Source organism: Misgurnus anguillicaudatus, chromosome 25, assembly GCF_027580225.2.
Source record: "Misgurnus anguillicaudatus chromosome 25, ASM2758022v2, whole genome shotgun sequence".
Lineage (NCBI taxonomy): Eukaryota > Metazoa > Chordata > Actinopteri > Cypriniformes > Cobitidae > Misgurnus > Misgurnus anguillicaudatus.
The window spans coordinates 29,127,550-29,142,624 of record NC_073361.2 but is presented as its reverse complement, the minus strand read 5'-3'; the positions used below and the strand labels follow the sequence as shown (position 1 = coordinate 29,142,624).

Here is a 15,075-nt window from a genome sequence, read left to right as displayed (position 1 = left end):
GGAACTGAGCACACATTTGTCAATTATACTGTATACTGAGAGCCACTATACACTAATAGGATTTTGTTTCTCTTTCCCTCTCCCTCGACCGCCTCCCTTTAATTTCGAAATGTTTAAATTCTCATTAAATGTTATTTAAATGTTATACTTAATAAATATTTTCAATATATAGTATTTTTTGCTACTGGATCACCTAAATCTGCCCAGCAACAACCACCCGCTTCCTTTAACATTTAATAATTTTTTTTAAATTCCCAACATTTTAAAATATAACATTCAATATATAATTTATTTTCTATAGGATCAGCTAAGTCTGTCTCTCTCTCAGGAAGTTTATTTTCAAACCCTTGGGATTCTGCTGATATTAACTTAACTTAAAACTTTCTTCTATACACCACATTAATACTCCGTTCACTAGTGCGGTTTAATCTGAATGACTGTACTTTGCTACTTTTGTTGTCCTCTGATTTTTCTGTGTTTTCTCTCGTTTTATTAATGTAAAGTTGCTTTGGAACAATTAAACAATTGTGAAAAGCTATATATATAAATAAAATAGAATTTAATTGAATTAATTGAACAAATCATGAGCCCCATTCACTTCCATAGTAGGAAAAAGAATACTATGGAAGTGAATGGGGCTTTGGTTGCAAACATTCCTCAACACATCTACCTTTGAGTTCAACAGAACAAAGAAATTCATACAGGTTTGTAACGACATGAGAGTCAGAAAATGATGACAGAATTTTTATTTTTGGGTGAACTATCCCTTTAAGGTACCCAAAAAGGTACAGCATTGTGTTATGTTTTTTAAACAGAGTTTCTTGAAACCGATGTTCTGCATATTCAAATGCACAGAGATTCTTCTCAAACAAATAATGGATTTAAATAAAGTTTGCATTTTGCTTTCAACCATACAGTATTCCTCAAAACAACATTCCCAGTCTGTTTTACATGTGCACCCCCATGAAAACGATTTATCATAATGGCTTTTAACTCTTTGCTTAACCGTTTTTAAACCAGTAAAATTGAAATTTCTGGAGTTCACACAAGTTTAACTCTGTCCCCTGCCAGTGTTAAAAAACGTTACCAGCCAGCGGCAGCATTTTTTATGATTTAAAAGATCAGATTCAGAGCGATGATCAAAACATACACAGAGTTTTTACTGTTTTTGGATCAGTGGATGCTTCAGTGTTTTATAAGTTGGGTAAGATCGCCACCTAGTGGATAATAGCGGAAATATAAATTTCCGTAAAAACTCATTGGCAAGAAAGCGTTTTATTTTATGGCAGGGAAAGAGTTAAAAGACAATGCTTCAGATGGGATCTTGATACATTTCTGTGCTCTTACTTCCTCTCCGATTCTTCTTTGTCCTCTTTGCTTGGAGTCAGCTTCCAGCTTCCTTTCCTGGCACGAGGGCAGCCCGACAGACTGGAAGGAACATGACATATGTGAGGAACCTTTCAGAAGTTCAAGCCTGCAGACGGGTGCGTGGGAAAGATACGGCCGCTGCGTTTACTGCGGCTTTGACGCCTGTCGTGTTTTTATTGAACAGAGGTCATTACACCTCAACAGCCGTGAAATGCCACGAAGCATTCTGTTTAAAACCGAATATTTTAACTCCCGTGAGGGCCGTTAAATCTATTATAGTCTCATATCTACCATGAGTCATTGCTCTACAGAATTAGACATTACAAGTATTACAGGTGATGCATGTATCTTAACTGGACTAGGGTGCTTTGCAGTTCAGGATCATACTAAAGAGACTTCCTGTTTTATGAAGCTCACCTCCTATGAGATGCATAGTTTCCTGTTACATGACCTGAACCGTCACATCCAGGAGTTGGGCACCTGTTAAAACAGAAATTGAGAAAAATACCCAGCTAAAGTCATTTTTTGTGATTTACTGTTTTCTACATAAAATCATCCTAAAATTATAACCTTGATATCTTAAATATTGATTGAGTAAGGTCATGAGAAAGATGCTCGTAATCTCATCATTCAATTATGACATTTAGTCTGGATTTCATAGCGGGGTCACAAATGTTTGATAATTCTTACTTTAGCTCTTGAGAACTTGCAGCCATTAGTGACTTCAGGGTCTTATCAGCCAATGGGCAACCGGATACGCTACAAAAACAAAAATAAGACACAAACTGTATTCATTACATTATTCATAACAATAAATGTGCCAAAATGGTCCTTAAAGGGCCCAAAAATTAAAATGGTGTCCTTATTTACTGTACTCACCCTCATGTTTTTTTATTCTGCTGAACACCAAGGAAGATATTTGTAATCAAGTAAGAAGCAGGAGCACCACTGACTTCCGTAGTAGGAATAAAAAATACTATGGAAGTCAATGGTGCTCCAAACTGATTGGTTATAAGCATTCCTCCAAATATCTTTCTTTGTGTTTAGCAGAACAAAGAAATGAATACAGGTTTGAAACAACATGAGGATAAGTAAATTATGACTTTTGGGTAAAATATATAGCGATGCTATAGAAAAATTGTTTCATTATTACTTTAATATAGTCTGGACAACCTTGTACCAGAAAAGGTACAAAAGCTGTCACTGGGTGCCCTTTATAAAGGTCCAAATATGTATCATTTAGGTACGATCTGTACCAATACCTTTAATGTACTAATACACAGCCTGTAGGTACAAATGTGTACTTTATAAAAGGGTTTCACCCCATGAAAGCTTTTGCACCTTTTTTCTGAGCGTTTACTACAAAAACCTTTTATGCATCAGATTCTTTTGATGTTAAGGGTTGTGTATGGCAGTGGTTCTCAAACTTTTTCGGCGTGCGGCCACCCTTGTGTACGGTGCGGTGCATCCCTTTGCGGCCCCCCAAAGAAAATGTATAACATAAAACATTCTTAAACTTTAAAATTTAATTTAAGAAAACATATTAAATTAACAAATTGCTGTTGGTTAGTAGCCTTATTTTTCTAAAGGTTTAACTTATGATTTTAATTTTAATTTAACACAGAATTTATGGAACCATACGGCCTGATAAAGAACCTTACACTGACTTTCTTACTTAGTATTTTTGTCTTGTTTTCAGTACAAGTATAAAAAAAATCTTAAATCAAGATATATTTTCTTGCTGAGCAAAATAATCTGAGAAAATAAGTCTACTTTTTAGACAAGAAATATTAAATTTAAGCGAAATTGCAAAAAAAAATCAGCCAATGGGGTAAGAAAATATTAGCTTAATTTTTTGTTAAAAAGGGTTTAAGAAATAAAAAACATTTGCAGATTTTTTAAAAATTTTTATGAACACATTCACTTAATTTTTTTGTCCAAAAAATTAGACTTTTCTTTTTTTTAGATTATATTTATCTTGATTTAAGAATGTTTAAATATTTGTACTTAAAAAAAAGGACAAAATCACTAAGAAAGAAAGTAATTTTTGCAGTGTAGGAACATTTATTTTGAAGGGTTAACAGGATTTTTCTAACAGATTTTTTTTTATTAAAGAAAATATAAGCAAAACAATAAGTGTAAATGCAACACAATGAATCTGTTCAAGTAACATTTCAAGTGCTAGGGGGAGGTATCAAATACAAACAATTTTATAAAAAGACTTTGAACAGAGTACATACTGTACTTGTAAAATATGGATAGCTTTGCAGTTTTTTGAGAGCAATATCGAATCAATATAACACTTGTTACTTCATTTTTAAAAGCAATAAAACATGTTTTTTCCTGACATTTTACACTTGTGAATGTGAAATTTTGCCATAAAAATAAAAAAATTACTAAAATAAGTGTGGGTCTGTTTATCAGTAATACCGTAAAGCAGTGGTTCTCAGACTTTTTCCACGTGCGGCCCCCCTTGTGTACGGTGCATTCCTTCGCGGCCCCCCCCAAAAGAAAATTTATGACAAAACTGTTCTAAAATTTTACATTTTAATTAAACAAAACATATTAATTTATACAAAGTAGTGTTGTTGGTTAGTAGCCTTATTTTTTTAGGTTTAATTACACAGAATTTATGATAAATGAATGTATTTTATAAAATTTCTTAAAACTGGGGCCCCCCTGGGGGCCCCGGACCCCAGTTTGAGAACCACTGCCTTAAAGAACATCTTTCCACTGTAAAGTAAAACTTTCTTCAACATTGTCAACAATAAAATTAAGTACATTTAGCCAGAAAAGAGATTCATGAGGACAATGCCAAAATAAATGAACAGCTGTCTCTGGTTTCTGCTTGCAAAAGCTACATCTTTCATCTATATCTTAGGGTTAACAGGATAAAGTCCCTCACCTTCTGTGTGAAGCGTAATTTCCAGTCACATGACCACTACCGTCACAACCTGGTGTCGGACAACTGCAGAGAAGAAGATGCTTTATATTGTATTCAGCGCGAATGAGATTTCAAAACCCAAATGTTCAGATCATGAAACATAGATGCACATGACATAAGTCAATGACATAACTTTAATAGTGTTCCTGGAGCATTAGCAGTGCAAAAGGTCATAGGTTTGATCCCAGTAACACACATACTGATCAAATGTATAGCTTGTAATGCACTGTAAGTCAGCATCTGACTTATGCATTAATATAAAAGGTAAAAACAATAGCACAAGCTACAGGATTGTGACTGAGACGATATACAAAATAATGTTAATACCTCATTAACTCTTTTTTGCTGTCTCTTATGAGCATCTTGTTTTTTGCATTTGCCATATTCACATCTCCGTTGTAAACTTTATCCTCATGTGTCGAGTTCTCCAACTGATCCATCTAAAAGAAAAGAGGCACTGTGTAGTTATCATAGGAAAACATATGATGAAGATCTGTAAGCACACAAGCTTTCTGAGACCTCTATTGATGCTTAAGTATACTTAGTAAACCAATATATCCATTTAAACTTCTGCGTAATCCTGCATAGTATTTATAATAGTCGAGATGGATGTAAAACCTTATTTTGTAAGTATCTTTGATGTCTGGGGAGTATCAGACAAACAGACAACTCTGTTTTAGATTGAAGAGAGGATCAACAATTTTTAGCTTCCCAGAAACATTCATGCACAATTTATTTTCCAGTTTTTGTCACATTCTGCCTAAGGTTGTGTCTGACCGAATGAGATCATTTTGATGAGTTAATAGAAAGACGCTTGTATCGGGCTTTGTGGTGAATATGTAGTTTCCTCAGGTCAATATTGCTCTTTCATTCACACTCTGGTGCTTCACGATGCCATGGAAAAACATTTTTTTTTCTGAATGGTTCCATAAAGAACCTTTAACATCCAAAGAACCTTTCTGTTTTACACACAAAAAAGTTTTTAGGCGTGCTTGTTATGCTTCTCAGAAATACAGTGAAATGCCGCTACATCCAAAAGCCAGAGGGCGCTCTCGTGCAAAAACTCAATATGCACTGTAGATGAAGAACCATACACACGCGGCTCCAGGAAATGGCTTAAGGATATATTTATATTGCTGTTCTTCAAACTTTCTCAGGTATTTTCATGATAATAAGGAATATATGTATAATTATTATGTTTGATTATCTATGATGTTAGAGGGTATGCACGTGACGGCGAAAGTGAATGGGGTTACGCCCACTGAGTGGCAAAAGACCGAGCAGCAGCATTTGTGTACAGTGTGAAATCAACGAAAAACGCGTCTAAATGGGAAACAGCTGTTGTAAGTTAGACTGTCCTAACAGATTTAAAAAGAATTCGGAGCTATCGTTTTACAGACTGCCAAAAAACACCGAAAGGAGAAGTAAATAGATAGTTCATGCCAACGTCCACAGACCACAGGTGGGTTGACAAGTTGCTAGGGTTTTACTTTCTACTTTTTTTTCAAGTATTTGTATTTTATCCGTGTTTTTTTTTTTTGGAAAACATACATTCCAAAGCATATTATCATAATTTTTACTCCATTACATTTCATAAATACAAGTTTTTGTTTTAAATGTAATATTTAAGTACATTAACGTACTTTACTCAAGTAAAAGTACACAATTTTAATGTAATTAGGTATAAAATAATTTTTAATATGCAATATTAAATAATACACAGTATGATTCTATGCTTAGTTTAGAATGTAGTGAAGTAATTTTTTTCCCAATACAAACACCCTAATAAAGCACAGATGCTTGGAAAATGTAACTAATGTAACTAAGTATTGTCCACCTCTGCTATCAAGTCCAACTAAATTCAATTTAAGCTGATAATAGTCAATTTTACTGGCATTTTTGCAGCACCCGCTATGAAAACCAGACATTTTGTTGAACGTTTGCCACTCGACAGAGCGTGCTCTGATGTGGTCACGTGGAAATGTGACGTCAATGCATACCCTCTATAAATGACTCAAACTAACAGTGATTTCAGAAAGATAAGGACTTACTGATCAAAAGCCGTAGTACATGAAATAGCTGTGAATAATATTGTCTGTGCCATTCAGAATAGTTATCAGCCACGCATTATTAGTGTATATCGGCATTTATCGGTTCACCCCTAACGTTTTTGTAGTGAAAAGGTTTTTTTTAGATTATAGAAAGTTATATTCAAAAAATTATTAGTTGACTTTACTTAAAAAAATTGAGAAAACCCCCCAAAAAAACTGTTACGTATCCTCTGGTCACATATGCAACAACATACGTCAAAATAACAAGTATATGTAACAGTATGGAAAATTGCTTACTTATTTTTTTAACGCAACATGTTTCCAAATTTTTTAAGTTAAGTAAAGGCATATATACTAAACACAAATTTAACGGTTTGCGTGAGTAGATTACATACGAAGTCAATGCAAAGATGCGAAAAGACGCAAACTCGGGCAGTCCAACTGGCACGAAAACACATCCTATTTGCCTCAAACGCATCTTCGCGCAAATTGAAAATATACAACTTGAGCGAAAAATTGGCATGACACGAAGTTAAATCCTGCGAGTAATCTAGAGCGAGGAACAAACGCCATGCTTCACATCTGATGTGTACACACCATAAGACATCACTGTGAAGAAACTTTTAAGCACCTTTATTTGTGCTAATAAGTATTTGACTTAGCTCTAAAATTTTACAATCTGAAACTTTTTTATGCTTCTTTTTCTTGTAAGTTTGGACACTCATTCTTTATTATTACTAATTTCTACATATTAGTTAAAATAAATGTAAAGTATTAAAATGCATCAAACATATGGAGTTAATGAAAAGTTTAAAGAAATTTATATAACAAAAAACGAAACCATGCTTTGCACAATCTCTACATTTAACTAACAACATGATGATGCTTATAACCAATACAGAAGATGTGACTCCTGTGTATGCATGTATTTATTTTCACTACCCAGCCAAATGAATGAATTAAATACGTTTTTATAATAATATTATTAATGTAGTTTTTTGAAGAAGGAATTTGCCTATTTCATACAAAGATAATGAAAAACATGAATACAAACATTATGCTGTCTGTGTCTGTTTCTTCATCCATCAGCAGGTAGAAAGCATGATCTGCCTCTTCAATCTCTCACCTCTTTGTCCTGCTGGACAGGGGTTTTGCTGAAGTTTAATGGCGTGTCCCACGTGTCCTGCTCGTAGAGGACACGGTAGATGGCCGGTGAGATCTGGAGTCCTGCCGCTTTGGCTAGAGAAGGTTCAGGTGGGGTGAACAAAGCTTCTCCTAATGCTGGCATCACAGGAGATTCCCTCGCTTTATCTCTCTTCTTCTTCATACTCAGATCCAGTGTTCCATTCTCATCTACCTCAATGAGGGAATCCTGGAGGACAGAAGAAATACAATGTTTGTACTAAAGTGTCATAGACTTACTGTCCATTGAAGAAACAGCCAAAGCACAACCATAGACCAGAATATTATAGAGATTAAGGTAAGGTTTTTGAAAGTACCCACTGATGCCCTCCTTAGTGAAAAAAAACAGCTAAAACCAGCCTAAGCTGGTTGGTTGGTCTTAACTGGTTTATGATGAAAGTAGCTGGTTTAGCTGGTGGCTCAGCTGGTCTTCTTGCCTTGTCAAGCTAGTGGGTGACCAATAAAATAGTGGTCAAAACCCTTCTTAAACCAGCTTTTTTCAGTAGGGCTAACAACTGCACACAGCGCTTTACAATTATGGCGAAAAAAATTAAAATACTTCAGAAAGAACACAAGACAGACACAAGCCGACAACAGAAAGACAGACAGACAGACACAGACAGACAGATAGATAAAGAGAAGGTCAGACAGACAGACAGACAGACAGACAGACAGATAGGTAAAGGGATGGTCAGACAGAAAGAGAGATAAAGGGATTGTCAGACAGGCAGGCAGACAGACAGACAGACACATACACAGGCAGAAAGAAAGACAGACAGACAGACAGATAAGGTGATGGTCAGACAGACAGATAGATAAAGGGATTGTCAGACAGGCAGGCAGACAGACAGACAGACACATACACAGGCAGAAAGAAAGACAGACAGACAGATAAAGTGATGGTCAGACAGACAGATATACAGATAAAGAGATGATCAGACAGACGGACAGATAGATAAAGAGATGGTCAGACAGACAGATAGATAGATAAAGAGATGGTCAGACAGGCAGGCAGGCAGACAGACAGACAGACACATATACAGGGAGAAAGAAAGACAGACAGACAGACAGACAGACAGATAAAGTGATGGTCAGACAGACAGATATACAGATAAAGAGATGGTCAGACAGATGGACAGATAGATAAAGAGATGGTCAGACAGACAGGAAGACAGACAGATAGATAAAGAGATGGTCAGATAGACACAGGCAGACAGAATGACAGACAGATATACAGACAGACAGACAGATAGATAAAGAGATGGTCAGATAGACACAGGCAGACAGAATGATAGATAAATAGACAGACACACACAGACAGACAGATAGATAAAGAGATGGTCAGATAGACACAGGCAGACAGAATGACAGAATGACAGATAGATAGATAGATAGATAGATAGATAGATAGATAGATAGATAGATAGATAGATAGATAGATAGATAGATAGATAGATAGATAGATAGATAGATAGATAGATAGATAGATAGATAAAGAGATGGTCAGACAGACAGACAGACAGACAGACAGAGAGACAGATAGACAGACAGACAGACAGACAGACAGACAGACAGACAGACAGACAGACAGACAGACAGACAGACAGATAGATAGATAGATTAATAAATATATTGTCAGACAGACAGACAGACAGACAGACAGACAGACAGATAGATAGATAGATTAATAAATATATTGTCAGACCCACAGACAGACAGAAAGACAGAAAGAAAGATAGATAGATAGACTGACAGATAGACAGATAGGCAGACAGAGACAGACAGATAAAGAGATGGTCAGACAGAGACCAGATAGATAGATAGATAGATAGATAAAGAGATGGTCAGACAGACAGACAGACAGACAGCAAGACAGACAGACAGACAGATAGATTAATAAATATATTGTCAGACAGACAGACAGACAGACAGACAGATAGATAGATAGATAAAGAGATGGTCAGACAGACAGATGGATAAAGAGATGGGTCGGCAGGCAGACAGACAGATAGATAAAGAGATGATCAGACAGACATGGGCAGACAGACAGATAGATAAAGAGATGGGCAGCAGACACGGACAGACAGACAGATAGATAAAGAGATGGGCAGGCAGACAGACAGACAGACAGACAGACAGACAGACAGACAGACAGACAGACAGACAGACAAATAGATAGATAGATAAAGAGATGGTCAGACAGACACGGATAGACAGACAGATAGATAAAGAGATGGGCGGGCGGGCAGGCAGACAGACAGACAGACAGACAGACAGACAGACAGACAGACAGACAGACAGACAGATAGATAAAGAGATGATCAGACAGACATGGGCAGACAGACAGATAGATAAAGAGATGGGCAGCAGACATGGACAGACAGACAGATAGATAAAGAGATGGGCAGGCAGACAGACAGACAGACAGACAGACAGACAGACAGACAGACAGACAGACAGACAGACAGACAGAGACAGACAGACAGACAGACAGGTAGATAAAGAGATGGGCAGGCAGACAGACAGACAGACAGACAGACAGACAGACAGACAGACAGACAGACAGACAGACAGACAGACAGACAGATAGATAGATAGATAGATGGATGATCAGACAGACACAGACAGACAAACAGATAGATAAAGAGATGGACAGACAGACAGACAGACAGACAGACAGATATATGATCAGACAGACAGACAGACAGATAGATAGACAGATAGATAAATAGATGATCTGACAGACAGACAGACAGACAGACAGACAGACAAAGAGATAGTGAGACAGACAGACAGAATTTTCTGGTAATGGACAGACGTGTTTGTTATAGTTTTGTTCTCTGACAGCTATCCAGATGTCAGACATGTAAAGGGTTTATTTACAGTAAAGCAATAATAAAAAATCTCAGCTTTGTTTAATGTCTGAAGTTTTATCGCAGACAGATGTGCTAGTATATGAGTACAGCTCTAGCGTAGAGTTTTATGAAACTCATTAACTAAATGTGCAATACCAATTATTCCCCAAATAATTTACTTTTAAGTCTGTTTTCAAAAGCTTATCAAACACAAAAACTAATCGCTATAAGATTACACATCAAATATGAAAGCACTCTTTCAAAAATTAAGTGGCTAAAGGATTCTTCACAGTGATGCCACAGAAGAAAAAATGTTGGGTTCTCCAAAGAACCCTTCAGTTAAAGGAACCATTTCTTTCTCACATTTTATACTTTGTCGAACCTTTTTCTAGAAGCTTTTGTGAAAGAGAAAGGTTCTGTAGATGTTAAAGGTCCTTTATGAAACCATCCGGTCTGACAAACTACCTTTATTTAAAAAAGTGTAAATCCAATTCTCCAATTCACTCTCAACCAGCTGGAACAAACTTCCAAAAATTTACTGTCATTCTCTACAGCATCAGAAACAACTGAGGTGATGTTTTTCACCCACACTTCCATGAAATGCTGTAAGACGATAAGCTGTATTCTTAGAAAAAAGCAAGCGGCTTGGCACAAACAGGGAAATCAAGATACTTAACATGCATAAAGACATTTCGACGCAGATGACAGATCGGCTAACACTGTTTAATTCATTCGCTCAGTTTATGTACAGTATACCTGCTCTCTGCCCACTGAGTGCTGCGACTACGAACGCTCTGTTCGGTGTGTAGGTGTGTGAAACGTTTCATCACATACTTCTCTGACTTCTTCTCAGTTTCCATTTTTTCAAAGAGGTGGAAGACCCGCAAATGATGGATCTAACAGTGTTGAGGTTAACTTGGTGATTATTATATAACAATGAACACTTGCTCAACAGTACCCATCAGCATAAGCTTATCTAAGAGAGTTAGTAAAATAAAATACTTTTACTTGTTGCACCTCTTTTTTTCAAGATAAGTGCAGAAAATGTTGCAAGCTATATTCAAACATCCATCACAGTACAACCCAATCTCAAGGCAAGTTGTGATATAGTCACAAAATATTTGATTTATTTTTCGTGTTCATGGACACGATTTTCTGCTTTTTTCATTTCATTGAGCATGAATGTCTTTTTCGTGCCACTCAGCACTCATAAATTTTTTATAAATAGTTTTTTGTGTCCGTAGCACGACTTGCGTCTTTTTTATTTATTGTTTTCTCTTTTTTTACCATTGTCACTTGGGTTGTGGTTAGAAAATTACATCCTAACCCAAATCCCAGATCTAACCCCAAGCGACAATGATAAAAAAAGGAAATAACAATACATAAAATGACACGAAAAAGAAAGTCGTGCTAGGGACATTGGAGTAAAAAAAATCAAAAGTTAAGTTTCATGTGCTCACGTGAAACTTTTGCGTGCTCACGTGAAACTTTTGCGTGCTCACGTGAAACTTTTGCGTGCTCACGTGAAACCTTCATGTGCAGAATTTTTTTTAAAAGTTTAGATTCGCATGCGCACGTGAAATTTTTGCATGCGCACGTAAAACTTTCGCTTTCACGTGCGCTCGGGATAGTTTCACGTGCGCACGCGAAACTAAACTTAATTTAATTTTTTCTCCATGTCCCCTTGTCCATGAAAACGAATAAATGAATAAAATATTTCATGACTATACCACGAAACGCCTTGAAGTGGGTTTACATACGCATCAGATGTATAGTGCTTAACAAATTTACATTACACCTGGTCTAATAAATTTGTTAAGCATTGTATATCATATACTAACCATTAGGCCTACATAAGCCATGGGATGCATTTAATAAATCTTTAACAATATTTTGCGTTTATCAAAGACAATACAGACACATATTTCATTCGGCATTCATTTTTCGTAGTATAATCTGGTGACTTTTTTAATTTAAATAAAAGTGTGCCGTCTATAAATCCCTCAACCAATTGATTTAATCCAACTTCTCATAGATCGTCTGTAAGAGATCAACGCCAAAGGATCTGTGCGAGCTTATCTAGGATAATATATTACTTAGCAAAATGTCTTCGGCCATCTGCAGTGGAAAAAAAGCCCTGCGGACGACACGGCGTTACCATTAGCGCAAACCCAGAATACACGGCCACATGTTTTACAAAAAGCTTTATAATTGTTATGGAGAAAGAAGCTGTGATTGTATTCCTCCCAACTCGTTTTGATGTGATTACACAAATTCTCCTTTGTGTACATTAAAGCTTTAGGGACAGCGTGGGTTAAAAAAAAACTGAAAAGAAAAAAGCGGCACTCTCTTGTTGTTGTGCCACCAGAGGCAAACAGTTCTGTGTGCCAAAAAGTGTCTTTTGATGTTACTCTCTCTTTTTCATACACAAATCACAGTTGTTTCAGAATGACCACATTAAATACCTTTTTCTGAGTGGTCTAATTTGATTACCTTTGTTGATGATGCCAGGGGCCGGCCAGGGGGCAGGGCCTCGCTGTTGTCTCGGCAACGGGTGGAGAGGTTGAGGATGGATGCGGACGTGATGTTGGACTGGAGGCCGTTGCTTTGGGCTTTGTGGCCAACGGGGCTGTTGTCTCCGGTCACAAGCATGCGACTGCAGGGACCTAGAAAACTGGAGTATTGTGCAGTTGCTGAGAGAGAGAGAGAGGTATAGTTAGTATAGAGAGAGAGATTTACACTACATACATCTTACCTATTTTCTATACACAGATGCTTTGGCAATACAAATGTATTTATTTCAATAAAGAAAAATTGACACATTAAGAGAGAGTGAGAGAGAGCGAGAGAGAGATACATTGATAATATAATACTGAGACAGATGGACTGATTAAAATATTATCATAGATTTTTACATTTTCGGGAGAAAACGTGACTGGCGTTTGCCTGTGCCTAGATTGCCGCCACAATGCCAGGGTTTGAAAGTGGTTGTGATGCATTTGCTATCATTTAAACTGCTTTAGCACATTGCTTTATGGTTTAAGGCAAAAAACTCCCATGTTTTGGTTCTCAAATGTTGGTTGGGTCCTTCCTTTATAATCTAAGACTGAATCAATCGTTTATCATCCAGGAGTCACGGGATGGAATGTATCCGAAATAGTCACTCTCTATCGTATCACAAAAATAAAATTTTAATGTCTGTGCATGCTGAGCAACTTTACATTTAAAACTAAACAGACACTCACGGTCAGAAAAGTGCGAAGACTCGTGGGTTTGGTCGGATGCCATCTGCGTCGGCTTGCCAAAGACCTGGGCATCAAAGCTGGCGTAGTCGAATTGGCCTTTACTGAACTTCTCCATGTCTTTAGATACGCCGGCCTGCAACGCTGCCATGGGATGTGAAAATCTGTACGTGAAGTCAAACTTCTTCATGTTTCCTAAAGGTCTGAATGAAGAACAAATGCAATTTCATTTTTTTTTTGTTGATAGAAGTGTTTTGTTTGCCTTTTAACAGCCTGTTTCTTTAATTTCTTAATGTCTCGATGATTATTTATTACCTGGCCATTCTCTCTGTCATAAGTCTGCACTTTGCCGTCTCCTCCTGTGGTTTGGAGATCTTCTCCGCTGCAGCTATCGGACAGCCCGAGAGACTAAGATGAGAAAACGAAGTTAGCATATTCATGGTTCACCTTAGTCAGTTGTTTTGAAGTCTTGTTCGAGTTATTAACTTTTTATTTTAATTGAAATGGGATGCATTAAACAGTAATAGTACAATTAAAGTGAATCTAAGAGTCTGCATGCAATAAACATCTCGTTGTTTTATAGTATTCTCTTTTTTAAGTGTCATTAACATTTGGCTTGCGTTATTCCAGCAAACTTCATCTTTCTTATTTAGTCAATATCCGAGTTTTAATAGCATCTGTCTGCAGAAAAATTAAACTTGCCTGACCATATAAGATGCTTTAGTTCAGTTTAAAAGTGCATTATAAACTAACATTAATGCTTTAAAACACTAGAGGTAAAGTTAACTATGACCACATTATTTTAAACAACAAAAAAAGTTTTATTTTCATCCATATTTAAATATAAATGCTGGTAACTGAAACCCTGCCACTTAGCTATATCACTGAAATACCAACACTATCTCATGACAATTCGTGTGTATTTTACGAGGTGGCTGATTCGAATTTATTTGTAGAACCATATTCATCCATTTTTGTACAGTTTGTAAAATATGTACAAATTCTTGTGAGATCAGGCTGGAAATACACATTTACATTAAGAATAGGCCCACACATAACTTATGTTTAACAAACATTATAAATATACTGAACTATAAATATGTGCAAACAATGCACACTGAACAATGCAGATTCTTGCAATAAAAAAAAAACATTGTAAAGTGCAAGAGTGCCGATTTCAACAACTTAAAACATGAAATTAAACCGTTTTCAAAATTAAAAACAGGTTCAAAACAGGCCCATAAAACCTCTGGAAATTGCTTTTATAAAAAATATTTGTCAACCTCATCTTTCGCATCTAAAATAAAGCATGCAACGTAAGAATCGATTGAAGGATCTCAAAAATGTATATTGTTTCATTAAACTGAAGATCGAATAAAAGCGCAAAAACTATATTTTTTACCCAGCTCTACTTATTATAAGCCTACTGTTGT

The 15,075-nt window shown here is 36.4% G+C and overlaps 1 protein-coding gene across 1 annotated transcript in view; it reads right to left on the bottom strand.

Moving 5' to 3' along the window:
* The window catches only part of st18 (ST18 C2H2C-type zinc finger transcription factor), a 92,488-nt gene that overhangs the window by 9,154 nt on the left and 68,259 nt on the right, over window positions 1–15,075 (bottom strand). Inside the window, exons 9-17 of the mRNA XM_055182371.2 lie at window positions 13,958–14,050; window positions 13,646–13,845; window positions 12,894–13,093; window positions 7,490–7,735; window positions 4,640–4,752; window positions 4,274–4,336; window positions 2,059–2,127; window positions 1,786–1,848; window positions 1,348–1,428 (exon numbers count right to left, since the gene is read on the bottom strand). Of these exons, the coding sequence (XP_055038346.2) occupies window positions 1,348–1,428; window positions 1,786–1,848; window positions 2,059–2,127; window positions 4,274–4,336; window positions 4,640–4,752; window positions 7,490–7,735; window positions 12,894–13,093; window positions 13,646–13,845; window positions 13,958–14,050 (1,128 nt within the window). The remainder of the gene's footprint in view (window positions 1–1,347; window positions 1,429–1,785; window positions 1,849–2,058; window positions 2,128–4,273; window positions 4,337–4,639; window positions 4,753–7,489; window positions 7,736–12,893; window positions 13,094–13,645; window positions 13,846–13,957; window positions 14,051–15,075) is intronic.